This window comes from Siniperca chuatsi, linkage group LG7 (assembly GCF_020085105.1).
Source record: "Siniperca chuatsi isolate FFG_IHB_CAS linkage group LG7, ASM2008510v1, whole genome shotgun sequence".
Classification (NCBI taxonomy): domain Eukaryota; kingdom Metazoa; phylum Chordata; class Actinopteri; order Centrarchiformes; family Sinipercidae; genus Siniperca; species Siniperca chuatsi.
Window position 1 is genome coordinate 26016035 of NC_058048.1, and position 14460 is coordinate 26030494.

Here is a 14460-nt window from a genome sequence, read left to right on the forward strand (position 1 = left end):
TAGCCCATTTGAAATCACAAGCATGCCTTCAAGTTAGGCTTTCATCATTAAGTCTTAATGGATGCTGTACAACACTAACAGGAACCCATGGCAGCATTAGACTGTGACATAGGTTACATGATTTTAGCACTGATTTACAGTCGTACAAGTATTCATTCAGTATTTTTTGGTAACACATGCAAAGCACCTTTGAGTCAAACAGGCTCCACTTCATTAATTAAAGATAAATACTGTGCCTGCCTTTACAGCAAAATTATTTACTAGTTGGTGTCAGTAAAAAAAAAAAAAACTGAAAAAAGTCAAGAGAGCAGTTTGTGGAAGACAACGAAAAGCAAAAGGATTTTGCTGAATCAGCTAGAATTTCTTTACATCGTAGAAAAATGTGAAATATTAATTGCATCCATGTTGCAAACGATACAGCACGAGTACAGTACAGTATATGTGACATAACAGTCGAAGATAGATGTGCTCAACTCACAATTCTTCAAAGAATGTGAATGGAATTGTGCTTAAAGCAAAAAAAGACTGGAGTAGGCTACTATTCTCTCTGCATATCCCGCTCTCACTTGTACACATACGCACACATACATACACCATGTAGTATGTAACTCAGCCAGGGGTTCAGGACCCGTCGCATGCGTCACAAGAGAAGTTTGAACATCACGATTCAGGGAATAGTAAAAAACAGATTTCTTCTACAGATAAAATTATTATCACTTTGTTTTCCCATTCTTGTTGGCTTTCTACTTTTTCTTGTGAAATTTCAGCGTCTAAACCACAAGTTGGAATTGAATACTGTTAACCTCAGTAATGTTTCTATCAGCAGTGTAAAGTGCAAAGTACCTCTATATCTGAACATAAGTTGTGTCATATTCTGGAGTGACTGTAGCATGCAAAAACTAGTTTCTGTATTTTTAGAAAGGGAAACTGGTCCAAAGGTTCACGGTTCTTCAGGAGTCTTGAATATTGTAGTGACATACTTAGTGACTTTAAATTCGAAACTAGCATTAAAATAGTATGATGTTTCTTAGTGTCTCTGAAAGAACCTGCATTAAAAATTAAGAAAAGGCAAAGCAGCAGGGGGATTTGCTGAAAGCACACACACTTCAAATGGTTGTATTTTCCTTTGGCAGACTCTATTCTATCTGCCACCACTTGGTTAATTGCTGTCACTGAAAAGAAAGTCACACAAACATCAAGAAAAAATTGGAAATAATATTCCTAATTGAATAATGGCTAAATAATACCCTTTGCTCTCTGTGCATTCTCCAAACGCTGCTCTGAAAAAGCCAAATCAATAAGATCAAACAGAGTCTGTGAGCCCCCAAGCCACAATGCACAACCCAACTGTCACCAGCACAGTCAGATAATAGTTTTATACTAAACATTCAACCACATCGAAGCTGCAGAATTAGAGTTCGGGAAATCTGCATTTCACTGATTAGATCATTCCTGTGGGTCTACTTGTGTGGTAAGTGGTGTGTTAGAAGCCTCCTGCTCTGCTAACCTAAAGGTGCACTCCCAAAAACAAAAAGGACCTGCCTCTGCCCTTGCAGGAGAGCTCTTTTCTTTCACAGAAAAGATTTCATGGGTCCCTTTGAGCTCCTATTAAAAGCAGCTAGACCTCAAACCCACTTTAGTGTAAATACATGTCAAAGTGTCTCTCTTTCCAGGGCTGTTGAGGGTTCAATGTTGGAAACCTTTAATTTGAGCTCAAATCTGGAAAGATTATTTCAACTTCTCCAAGGCATACGAAATAGCAGAAATGTATAATTTATACACTTTGTGTAGCGTTTTTTGCATCCTGACACTCAACAGATCCATGCTTAATTGTGACTCCATTCACTCTTTAGGAAAAGGCACAAGTTACTGTGACAGCATGGGGAGGAATAACCCAGACTGAAAAGCAGGATGTGAGCAATTTAGGCTAAGATCTAAATGACAGCATCCAAAACTATTCAGCTCCTTTTAGGTGGTTTTATCGAGATTATTATCACCAGCATTGACAGCTGAACTTGTCTCTCTTTGAACAACCTGCGTTCACTCAGACAGCTGTAGCTACAGAACAACCCGAGCAAAAACAAATGAAAACGCTTAAGTTAAATAGTTTACTCACAGTAATACAAAAAAAAGTCTTCCCTCGTCTCACTTTTTCTTTTCTCTCCCAGATGAACCCGTTTGTGGTGACCGCCGTAGTGTCTCTCCCTCCCGACCCACACGGCGGAATGGCAGCGGTATTAAGAATATCAAGTCCGGGTCCTCGTCTCTGCCGCTCTATCTGGTTAGCCAGCGTAAACAATACATCCTTAAATTAAAAATTAGCAATACATAGATATTATTTATTTCGGTGTCCGGCTCTTTCCCCCTCGAGCGCCAAACCTTTTCTTCCACTTTCTTCCACTGCCGTGCGTCGTGTGGACGGATGTTTGGTCTGGTGTCTTCTCTGTCAGCCTCCACCGCTGCAGCCGGCTGAGGCTCTCTCTGCAGCGCAGCATCCCATCTCACTGGTGCTGAGGGGGGAAAAAGGTGGCCCTCCGTCAGTTATGAGGAATGGCACCGCGTCAGTGTCTGCCACTGTTTAGGATTATCCTGGTTAAAACGTGTTCGTTTGTTTATTTGCTGTGCGTTCCCCAACTAAAAATAGAAAAGTTGTCTCAATGAAAGGAGTAAAACAGCAGATACATGTGCTTGTGTGCAAAGTGTGGCATGAATGTGTTTTCCCCCATTTCCACTAAAAGGTGCACACATTAAGCCTGATTTAACCTATTTTGACAATGAAACCAATTTTAACACATTGCTAACCTAACCCAGGTTAGACACGCAGCTAAAATGATTGTATTACCTTTCATGCAGAGCGTATTCTGCTGATTTTAGCAAGTTTATTTTTTATTATTTATTGAACAACGTTGTTTAGCTAACCTCGTTAGTTGTTTAAAATGCACGCTGTTTAGCTAGCACGGACCACCTGTTAAGCTAACATAGCTATAATGAAAAAAGTTTTCCCCAGTTGGGTTCAATAACGGTACACAAGGAGTAAAAGTGAGATAAACATTGTACCGTTTTCACAGATGCAAGACAGTCTGAGTTGATGGTTGAGATTAGAGCATTAATCTTGAGTATAACAGTTAACAGTCCTCCGCTGATCACAGTGCGTAACTAAATGTGTGTTGTAAAATATTTATATTGAAGGTTATAACCGAAAGTACTAACTTACTATGCATTATTGTGTCTGCCTTGACGCTTTGTGGAGTCCAGTTGTATTTACTCACTGTGACCACAAGAGGGCAGTGATTCCCAATGACAAACCTCGGGAGCATAAAACCGATCCAAACTTTTAATCAGTGCCGCTTGCTAACCACGTTGCTAACACCGGTGCTAGCTTGGCTACCCCCGTCTGTCACATGACCCCTTGTGTTTGCATGCTGGTTGATAAGGGCGGTTTATTGATAACAAACAGTGTAGATTATTAACACTGTTAGACTTTACATTAGCACTATGATTACCTCTACAGAATATTAATAATCAGCATATCTGTATTATTCCCACCTCCCCCCTATGGAAAGCCGATGAGGTCATTATTCGTCACCTTTGCTCTGCAGTTTATGTTTTAAAGTATGTTAATATTGTTTTTATGTCGCCAGCTGGCGTTTATAAACGTTTGGTTACTTGAAAGGATTCACCGGAAGTTTTACTGTGTTATCATGTCTGTGTTGACACTGGCCTGATTAATCTAATATTGTGGTTAATCACTGTGAGCAGGAGGGCAGTAAATGATTCTAAATGCAATCAGATGAACTGTCAACATAAGGGGGGCTCCCTACGCTACTTTTTGGTATACTAACTAGCTTAATTCATCCATGCTAACTAGGCTAATATTAAATCTGTGGCAGTGGAGATGCTTACACTAATGTCCTTTGATTCCTAGCATCAAGGGCCTATGCTCTTATTCTTATTGTTCATCTAGAAACTAGTAACAGAAAAACAATGAGTAATGCTATAGAAATGAAAAGGTGATTATAAAGGTGAAGCACCAGATCCTGATAAATGTGAACATGTACAAATGGATAATGTATGAATAAATTACATAAAATAAAATTTTTTTTTTTATTTCTATCTGTTGGATTACTTGTTTGTACTGTAAATTTACACTGTAAAGATTTATGTCAAGCGTAAGACGTGGGATGTTTTCTGTAAATGGAATTAAACAAGGGTGGACAAGATAAAATGGCACATGTTCAGTCCAGTGTGATTGTTTCTTTAATGTTTTTTTCACAACCAATAGCATTATTAAACCTCCTAATTTTTAAGAAAATATTAACCTGTCGCTCTCTATTTTATTATTATGTATTTATTAATTGTGTTTGGTCTTCTGCATTCAGAAGAAATTAAAAAGTGTATGTGTGTAATGTAGCAGCACCCCTGCCTCTTAACCGAACATTAATGGTAGTAGACTGGAGAGTATAGATTAGTTCCTTCTGTTTCATGTATCAGTTACATAGCTCATATTGCCACTGTCTACTGTGAGTGTTTGACTGACAATATGGAGCTAACAGCCTATCTCTATCCCCCATCATTAATTAAACAGTACCCATGACTGAGTGCTCTTCCTATTGCACAATTGATCCATTCCAAAGCTTGTAGCTCTTATCAGCTCTTGCCATCATCAAAAGCAGCATTTTAAGGGTCCTTTTTACAGATTTGCTTGTTGGCATTGACATTGTTTGGAGAGTTTTGCTTATAGTATACACTGTGAAATATATTTCAGGACAGGTATATTATTTCTTATGTCTGTTACCCTCAGCTTAGTAGTGTAGTAGTGTATTCCCAGTGCTGAATAATGTTTTAGAGTCAAAGGATATGATTTGTCTTGTACTTTAAAACTACATGGCAGTGAACTGTTCAGTATTATTGTTTCAACACAGTGAATATATACTGTAATATTATCTCTAATGCAGTGGCATCCACTTAGCAGAGAAGTTGCCTTACATGTGCAAAAATGACAAATAAGATCATGAAGTCAAAATACTAATAGTCAACCTCAATCATGAACACAGCCTGTTCTGTCTCAAACACTATGTTTTGAATCTACGGTAATATTTTTGGGGTGGTGTACATTAATGTGAAGCTTTACAATGTGGAAAAAACAACTTGGTGCAGTCTTTGCACATCCAGGGACCAGATTCAGTGGATGAATTTCTTTCTGAGATTCCTGCACTTGATTCATCTTTGTGGTCGATCTACCTATGGTGCAAATAAGATAAGGAAGTTGTAATTAAACTAAAGATAAACCAGAAACATGTCCCCCGAAGCCACATGATAAAAGCACCACTAATTATATGGCTTTGTTAAGAGGAAGAGGAACAAAATGGCAGGCATGTGCACACTTCAAAGCCCAATGCAGCAACTCTTTTTAGATGCAAACCTGTGATATTGTCTGTGAGAACACGCCAACTTTGGTTTTGTTTGGAGTATACTGTGGGCTTTAGACAGTCATTTTGACACTAATATCTGAGAGCATGAAATATTGGGAACAAAAGTGATACGGTTAGCACAAGGAACAAAATCTGAATTGTCTGTAGATGTCGCTGCAACTCATTTGCAGTTAGTTGCTGTACCACTGTGCCCAACACACCACCTTAAACATGGCTATATGGCAGATACACAATAGTAGTACAAACTGGAGTAAAGTACACATTTAGCCAACCTTTATGAAGCTCCCATGCTGATTTAACAATTTTCTCCCTTGTTAACCTTTGTCTGATATAGCTTTTCTTTCTTCTCTTGAACATTTCTCCGACACTCAGACTTACAACCAACTACAAACACATAATTTTCATATGAAGCATAATTACAGCTAAGGATGATGATAAACAGGAAAGCTTCAACTTTCCTGTTATAGTTTAGTGAAGTCTACCCTTGATGCTCTGAGATGTAGAAAATGCCAACATGTTGGTGGTGGTAAGAAACAGCAGTCACATATAAGAGAGGTGGTGCTTTGCAGCAAGAAAAGGATTAGAAATTAGGGCCTGACAACAAATGGTAAACGGTGACATTAGTTGTATGGCAGGATGCAGGAGTTTCTGAGCTGTTGAGCCAAACTTCATATGATACTGGCAGAATGTAGGAAACGATCAGCAATTTCCTCCCTGTGTCAGGGGCGTCTGGGGGGGGGGGGCAGCAGTGTTAATTTTGTTAACAAACAAAAACAAAACAATTTCAACAAACATGATGAAATGTACTGTATGTTTTGTTTTGGCTGGCAAGACGAGACGGGACTAAACTGTTAGTGGTAGGCTACCCGACATTCACAAAATGCATGATGTTTTCTTTTAATTGTGTGTCTAGTCAAAATATAAACAGTGCATCCCTGTCATTGATTGGCGTGTGGTGCAGATCGACGTGACGTGTGCAGATGCTGTCCCGGAATAAAAGATCTATGGACATACTTTATTTATAATTCGGCAGAAAGGAAAACACAATGGATTATAGTAACGGGAGACAGAGCGACGCCTTGTGGCTACAACCAACCTGAAGAGACACTTGAAGTCGCTAACTGTACGTCCTAATATTAACTAAGCATTAGTGATGAGTCGGCTCAATGAGCCTCTAATAACCATTGTCGTCTAAAGACTAAGACTAAATCTAAAATAGCTGCCAAAATTAACACTGCTACCCAGGACCCCATTGGGGGGAGGGCCCTCGAAAATCCTGGAATGAAAAGTCTGTTTTTGTTTGGAATTAGTGTCATAACAAAATTAAAATTGCCTGAATAAATCGGTTGAGAGACTGAACTCTGTATACTCTGTAATATCAGCAGTTGTTTAGCTTGAAGGCAGTCAGCCAGGAATCTAACCTTTGAGCGATATTTAGCCCCTTTCCCAGCATTATAGCATGACATGTTTGGTATCAATGGATTCATTGCCATCTCAAAATTCATATGATACCACTGGCTTTGCACTGGATTAAAAAGCTACTGCCACGACCTTCAAAAGACAGTAATGTTTATGCCATGTGTGTCAGCATTCAGTACCCTAAAATGCATCAAAGTGCATTTGAAGTGAGACTAACTTAACATTTTTTCAATCACAGCAAGATTGATCATGTTAATTTTTTTCAGCTTTCCAAAGTTTTAACTGTTTTGCTTTTAGGCCTACATGCTTTTGAACCACTACACTCTGGGCTTGGATACTAAGATAAATTAAATGTACTGAAATTGTACATACTGCAATGTATATATAGGCTAGCACTTATTGGAAAGATGATTCTTTTTGTCTTCTTGTTTCTGCAAATAAAACATGACTCTAGTGAATTTAACCATAGAAAAATATCAAACAGTAATTATACCATATGTAGAGAAAAGAGGGTTCAAAAGTGGTGAGATTTCACACTGTGCACATGTATGCACATATCACAGATTGTTATTACTTGTTTAAATGTGGTCTTCTTTTCCTTTTGGCTGTTCCCTTTCAGGGGTCGCCACAGCGAATCATGTGCCTCCATCTAACCCTGTCCTCTGCATCCATAAATCTCCTCTTTGGTCTTCCTCTAGCCCTCCTGCCTGGCAGCTCCAACCTCAGCATCCTTCCACCAATATATTCACAGTCTCTCCTCTGAACATGTCCAAACCACCTCAATCTGGCCTCTCTGACTTTATCTCCGAAACGTCTAACATGAGCTGTCCCTCTGATGTCCTCATTCCTGATCCTGTCCATCCTCGTCACTCCCAAAGAGAACCTCAACATCTTAAGCTCTGCTACCTCCAGCTCTGCCTCTTGTCTTTTCTACAATGCCACTGTCTCTAAGCTGTACAACATCGCTGGTCTCACCACCGTCTTGAACACCTTTCCTTTCATTCTTGCTGATACTCTTTTATCACACAACACACCTGACACTTTTCTCCACCCGTTCCAACCTGCTTGCACTCGCCTCTTCACCTCTTTTCCACAGTCTCCATTGCTCTGAACCGTTGACCCTAAGTACTTAAAGTCCTGCACCTTCTTCACCTCTGCTCCCTGTAACCTCACCATTCCACCTGGGTCCCTCTCAACTTGTTTAAATGTGGTATGAACAGTTAATTAGTGACTACTCTAATAACCACTACAGATTCATGTTTTTAGTTGGCTTGATAATTTGGAAAAAATTTCAAAAGATGCGTGGATGGATCAAGAGAGGAAGGGGGCCCACAGAGACTACTTATGTCTAGGGCCCAGATTTTTGTGCTGCACCCCTGGCTGGAACACCTGTCTGATCAGTCATATTGCTTGGCAGAACCTGTTCTTTACATAATCTTCCTTCACTCAAGTCTGTCTCTTTTTCTGTCAGTGTGGGAATGAACACTTTCACACTTCTAACGACGCAAGTATCTGACAGTATCTGCGGTTTGCAAGGTGGTGTGTGATGTTGTAGCTGACTGAATCCTAATTTCCCAAGAAAAGGCTAAGGAGATGGCAATCCTCAGCATTTGAGCTAACACAGCACTATCCACAAACAAAACGTCTTAATTTATCTTCATTACACACCCTGTGTTGTGCTACACTGCTTTCCACTTCACTACTGCTCAGACTGCTGCACCAGCTTCTGATTCAGACGTAGAAGATGGCATATATTTCTGGTACAATCTAATGAAATGTATTTATACATATATGATATTTCTGCTGGACAAATATGGCGATGATATTTCTATGTTTGAAAAAAAGCTGGAGTAAGGAGGGTTAATTATTTTCATGTTTATACATGTATGTCTGCACAAATGCATGTGTGATTAATTTGCAGAGTGTAAGTCTTGCATATGTCTGGCTTACATAGTCTCCTGCCATATAAACGTCAGGAAAGTATAAAGGTATACTAGTACAGATGGTGAGTTACATTAACATGCTTAGCAAATTTAAGCAATTTATATTTATTGCTCAGCAGATGCTGACTAGATAGAGGTGGTAAATTATAATTTGGTTGGTAGACTGATTCTTTTCATTACTGGTAGCACCAACATCTGCTGGGTAGAGTGCTTATGCATGCAAGTGGCTGCATAAAGTCACACTGAGGGATGAAAGATTTAAAGTCTATTTAAAGCAAGTAAAAAAAAACCAGAACGACAGAAATCAGAGCATAGTCTGGAGTAATTAAAGATATCAAACCTGTCAGGGAGTTGAAAACACATTAACAGTAGCTTAAAAACTAAAAGAAACTCATTAGCACCTAAAGCTTGAAAACATTGAACTTTGTTGGGTACAACCAGTATGTGTTGAAAGCCGGTTTTGCACCAACGCCACATAGCATGGATATATTTTGTACCAATATTTAGAACACAGTATATCAGATATACTTTATTGATCCCTGAGGGGAAACTCTTTAACAGCATATTAAAACAATAAATAATACAATATTTGAGCATGGAAGTCCATTCTTGACCTTGTGATCAAAATAATCTCATCTCTACTTGCTTGCTTTTTCTGAGCATTTAACTGCTTCTCACAGTCTTCATGGTCAAATGGGACTCCTTTATCTGGCTGACATATATTTATGTCACACAATGACAACTGAGCCGGCTCCATCTGACCAAAAGAATTCTGAAAGCTGGTAAGTGGATCTTGAGTTTAAAATTATTTTGTCATATAATACAGTATATTTCTTTTCATGAAAAGGTAACAAGAACTATATTGTCGTCTCGTAGGATGGAAAACAATATTACTAATGTTAACTGTGGGTGGCTGGATCACTCTTGATGAGAAGATACTGTAGGACAGAGATGCAACTTTTACTGTTCTCCACACTTCATCAGCTTCACAACAACAATGCTTCCTTTTTCCTATCTCACATGTGACTGATCTAACCAATCATAAACTGCAATGGTAAATGTGAGGAAAACCAAAAAGGTAGATTCCTGGAACTGTTTTGTTACAGTATTGCCTCCATTTGCTGTTAAGCTGTTAAGCTGTTAAGTTGCTGTTATAATATTTAAACTTATAAATACAAAAACAATTAAAGGTGCCATATGTAAGATTCTGAAGCCTTTTATGTATTAATTTTATGTATTAATCACTTGTTATTGCCAATTTGTCAATGAGTTGTAATGTAACTTAAAAAATTAGCCATTCCCCAACTTTTTCGGTTGCCTATAACAGCCTGTGGACCGATTTCTATGTGAAGGACTCGGGTCGTTTTTTCCTAAACAATGCAAAAGATGTGACGTTTATGAGCGCTCCCAAGTGCCTTCTCTCTCACTTCCACACAGTGTCAACAGTGTGTGACTGTGACAAAAGCTAACGATAGCTTAGAAATGGAGTCTGCTAACATCAACAAATGACTGGCACCCACTAACGTTACAACAATGAGTCAAAGCTAACATGACTGCAAAGCATGTGAAATATATTATGATATTGTGGTTTTAGCTGGAAAACGTTAGCTTGCTTGCTAATGCGGACGAATTGCTAGCTAGCTAACGTAGCAAAATACTGTCTTGTGTGAATAGCGTCAGTTAATTTTGGCAGATGCCTAGGATGCTGCTCACTTGCGCATACGGAGTGCGAGCAACAAGATCCTGACTGCAGTTCACTTAACGGCTGTTAGGATGACCGTGTAGCAGCTAGACTTTAAAAGCAGGATGCTTGAGGCAGAGGTTAAGTGCAGACCAACCAGGCGTTTATTTCACCCACAATGAACAGTCACAACAAACAGTCATACTTCTCCACATAAAATACCATGGACCACTGGCAACATGTAGTCCTGACAGCAGCAACGCTTGATGGAAACTAGTAGCCTTATATAGCCTGCCACTGGCAACGACCTCTGCCCCTCACCTGTATTGTCCAATATTGGACATTAGCATGATCTTAATTAATGTTACACATTACAATATAATCATAAACCTGAACAGCACATTAAAGCAAGCTAATACCCCTACACTATTTACCATATGGTATCTCACGGAACCTTTAACTTGGTGCTCAGCTAGCATGGGGACTCTCTTAGCCTAAACACTCCGGAGAGGAGACAATGGAGGTGAGTGACCTGAACATTACACATTATATTATTGCACACTCAAGTAACAGTTAGCACTACATTCAATCCATCATTATTTTAGCGAAGGTTGTACCATAATGAGCACATGTGTTAAGGTAACCAAACTAGCCTAACTGAGTGTATATGTCGTCTTTACAGGGCCGTCCTTCAATCAATTCCAGCTGGGTGGCAGGTACAACATCCACAAACACACATCATTAATACCTGTACATGTAACAATTCCACTAAAAATATTCAACCCTTCAAGTTTGTGTCTTATTTCTTTTACCAGTGCTGTATACCACTTGTGCTACGAATGCTAGTAATGAAGAAGACCTTCATTCCAATGGCCAAAGGTGTCTTTATTAACACAGGTTTTCTGAAAGTTACATTTAGAACCTTTAACTGCGTAAACATAAATGTTAATACTTAGTATACTAACTCAGTAAATTAACTCAACTATATAAATCAACTTAATCTAACTTCTCTTCTATACATCACATAATTCTTGGTTTTCCATATATTTCCACATAACCCTAACGTTGCTCTGTGTCTGCTGAATGTGTGAATAGGTGCTAATGTTTTGGCCATATCAAAGGTAATATGTCAATGTTGTGTTCACAACTTGTTTATGTGCCCCCAAGTGGACAAAAAAATCCGTTTTTGCAGGTTTAACTAAAGTTTAATATCAGCCCAATAATTCAACAGACAGATAGTTTGGTGAAAGAAATATTTTTAAAGTACCCCTCCACTCAAAAATGTGTTTTTCTTATGTTTAAGTCCCCTAAAATGTCAGACATTGACTTTACTGACTTGTATCTGTGTAAAGTTTGACACTAGAGAGGTGTTTTCACATTCTTCTGCTGGAGGGGGAGATGTCTGTACTTTCTTCAAATCTGAGATTCAAACAGACTCCAGGCAAACTAGATTTGGTATGTCACAAATTTGAAAGCCAATCGCAATGCCACCAGCAAAGAAACCTGAAACCTCCAGAGTTTGCACTAATTTAGCGTAGTGAATGCTTTGACAGCAAACACTGTAGACTGTGCAGTTTTTGGATGTAAACCGGACCCTGGAGCTTCCTTCCACTATCTACTAATGTTATGTAATAACAATGTGAACATTGTAACATCATAGCAGATATTATTGTATGTTTCACAACTACTAATGCTCTGTCAGCCACTGCCAGTTACAAACTAACAAGCTAACAAACAACATAAACAAATAAAAGAGGCCAGCTACACTTAACATTCTGATACGTCTGCTAGTCGCTGATTTTGGTGCACATTAGACTCCTCATCTGGGTCTGACTGAGGCTCAAACATGTATGACTGAATCTTGCCGATGTTTCCTCAAACTCTAGCCATCTTGACGCATGGATGAATGTCTCTAACCCACATCCTTGGTCTTGTCTAGATGGTAACCCAGGAACCGCAGAAACTTTGCAGATTTAGGTTTAGGCAACAAATCTACTTGGTTAGGTTTAGGAATGTGCACAATGAAGAAACAATGCATACAAATCTCGCAAGAGTTTCACAAATCCAGAGTTAGCATCTAGATACGACCCACATCTATGCTTTCACTGGCACCGGTCAACCTAACAGGCGGTGGTGGTGGGCGGGGCATTCATAGATACAGAATTTCTCAATGAGGGAGAGTTTTGTTTTACTTTTTTTTTGGGATAACCATGTTAAACAAAATATTAATCATAGCAGAGTATTTTTACATACTTTAAAACATTTCTGGAGAGGAACTTTAAATATTTTTCACATGTTTAATAAGTGGTAACATCTCTTGATAGTGCAAATGCATTTTAGTCACAGAATCAACGAATCAGACAAAGTTTCATGTACATGATGAATATAAGCTCACACTCCACTCTGTCCTCCATGCCTCTCTCTCCTCACTGAAGTGTTGTCGAAGTCATCCAGCTGCCTCAGCGACCAGTAAATCCACCTGCAGAGAATGTAAGATTGTCTGCTGCCTCCCTGCAGAAATACAGAATGCATTTGTCAGTGCTTGTGCCAGCAGAACGCTTGTATCTCAAATCGCCCCCATCAGAATCATCTAGTGCAGATAGTCACTCTGGTGCTGTCTATGCTGCTGAAATAACACACTCCGACTCCGTTCAGCTGTGATTGGAAATAACAATCATAATTACCACAGCGTAATCATATCCCTCAGCAATGACTGTCACCAGAAAAATACCATTACTCTAATGTCATAACAAATCAGCTGGTTTCAAGAACGGGAGCCAGAAGAAGAAGTGGGAGGGGAGGTTGGACTCTCTAATTGGAAAGGTTCAGTATCATGTATCATGTAATTTCATGCAATTCTGAAAAAGCTGTGTCAGAATCCCTTTGGTTGGATGTGAAATTAGGTTTATAATGCCAAAATAGGTTGGAAGATATTTGTTTTGTTGTCTTTGTCTGCTTCTCACAGGTTTCTTACCTTATTCATTCATTCGCCTAGCCATTCACACCCCACTACCTTTCACTGATTCTTAGTCAATTTAGGGAAAAATAACATATATACAGGAATGAAGCTGAGGCAAAAGAGTGTTAGTGGATGCTGCAATTCACCCTGTCTCTACTCTTTGTGGGAGGATTCTTCATCTCCCATGTGGCGGCCCATTTGTCCTGGAGTAATTCATTACCTGTTCACTCAGTAGTGACAACACCTCAATTCCATCTGGCTCTACTGTCTCCTGGGGGCCTGCTAGCCCCAGAATATTAAGGACAGCCACCAGGAAACATATTTGCTCACCTATTACCTCAGTAACTATGTAATGATTGATTCCTTGTTGGATTATCCATGTGTCACAGCACAGCAAAGATCCTCTTTAATGAGAGAAGCACCGCTCATTCCACCTGTGACTACATTCCAAATCACAGATGATAAACCAAGCATATTCCAAAGAATATGTGACAGCCAATGTTGAAGTTGTGTGATAGGCAGTGTTTCACAGAGACAAGTATATCAGTCAAGTTGTCTTAGCTCTGTTTTTGAGAGCTGAAGGCAATGCAAAATTGGTTCTGTGTCGAGAGCTTGAACAATGGAAATTGTGTCCCAACAGACAAAAAGACATATTCCACTTGGCTACCACTGAGAAAACTGACCAATTTATCCCGGGGGTGAAGGAAAACACACAAACAAGTACAATAATTGCTGTTTTGAAATCCCTTGTCCTTATCCAAAAAGAGCTGTTTTTGCCTCCTCCAAATATATTTGTTCAGTTTTGCTGGAGCTGCATGTCATTTTACACCAAATGACATGGATTCCTTCAAAAAAGGAAAATACTGAAGCCATAATATTTCTATTATGTAAGATCAATAATAGTAGCATAGTAGCACAAACCCAAGGACACACTGATGTTTAAAAGGGTTGCAGCACCGTCATAACCCAACTGATGGGGCCACCTCAGGAGTTGTGATGCAACCTCCCACTGCAGGCTGCACCCAC

The 14460-nt window shown here is 39.3% G+C and overlaps 1 protein-coding gene across 8 annotated transcripts in view; it reads right to left on the bottom strand.

Annotated features, from left to right (window-relative positions):
• Positions 1-3338, bottom strand: part of cntn5 (contactin 5) — a 95445-nt gene extending 92107 nt beyond the window's left edge. For 3 of the 8 annotated variants that reach the window (XM_044203145.1, XM_044203144.1, XM_044203141.1), the window contains exons 1-2: positions 3058-3178; positions 2380-2510 (exon numbers count right to left, since the gene is read on the bottom strand). In XM_044203145.1, coding sequence (XP_044059080.1) covers positions 2380-2495 — 116 coding nt within the window. In that variant the 5' untranslated portion in view covers positions 2496-2510; positions 3058-3178. Of the gene's footprint in view, positions 1-2116; positions 2657-3057; positions 3179-3214 lie in introns of those variants that run through there. The other 5 variants (XM_044203142.1, XM_044203146.1, XM_044203147.1 and 2 more) reach the window with 5 other exon arrangements.
• Between the last annotated feature and the right edge of the window lie 11122 nt (positions 3339-14460).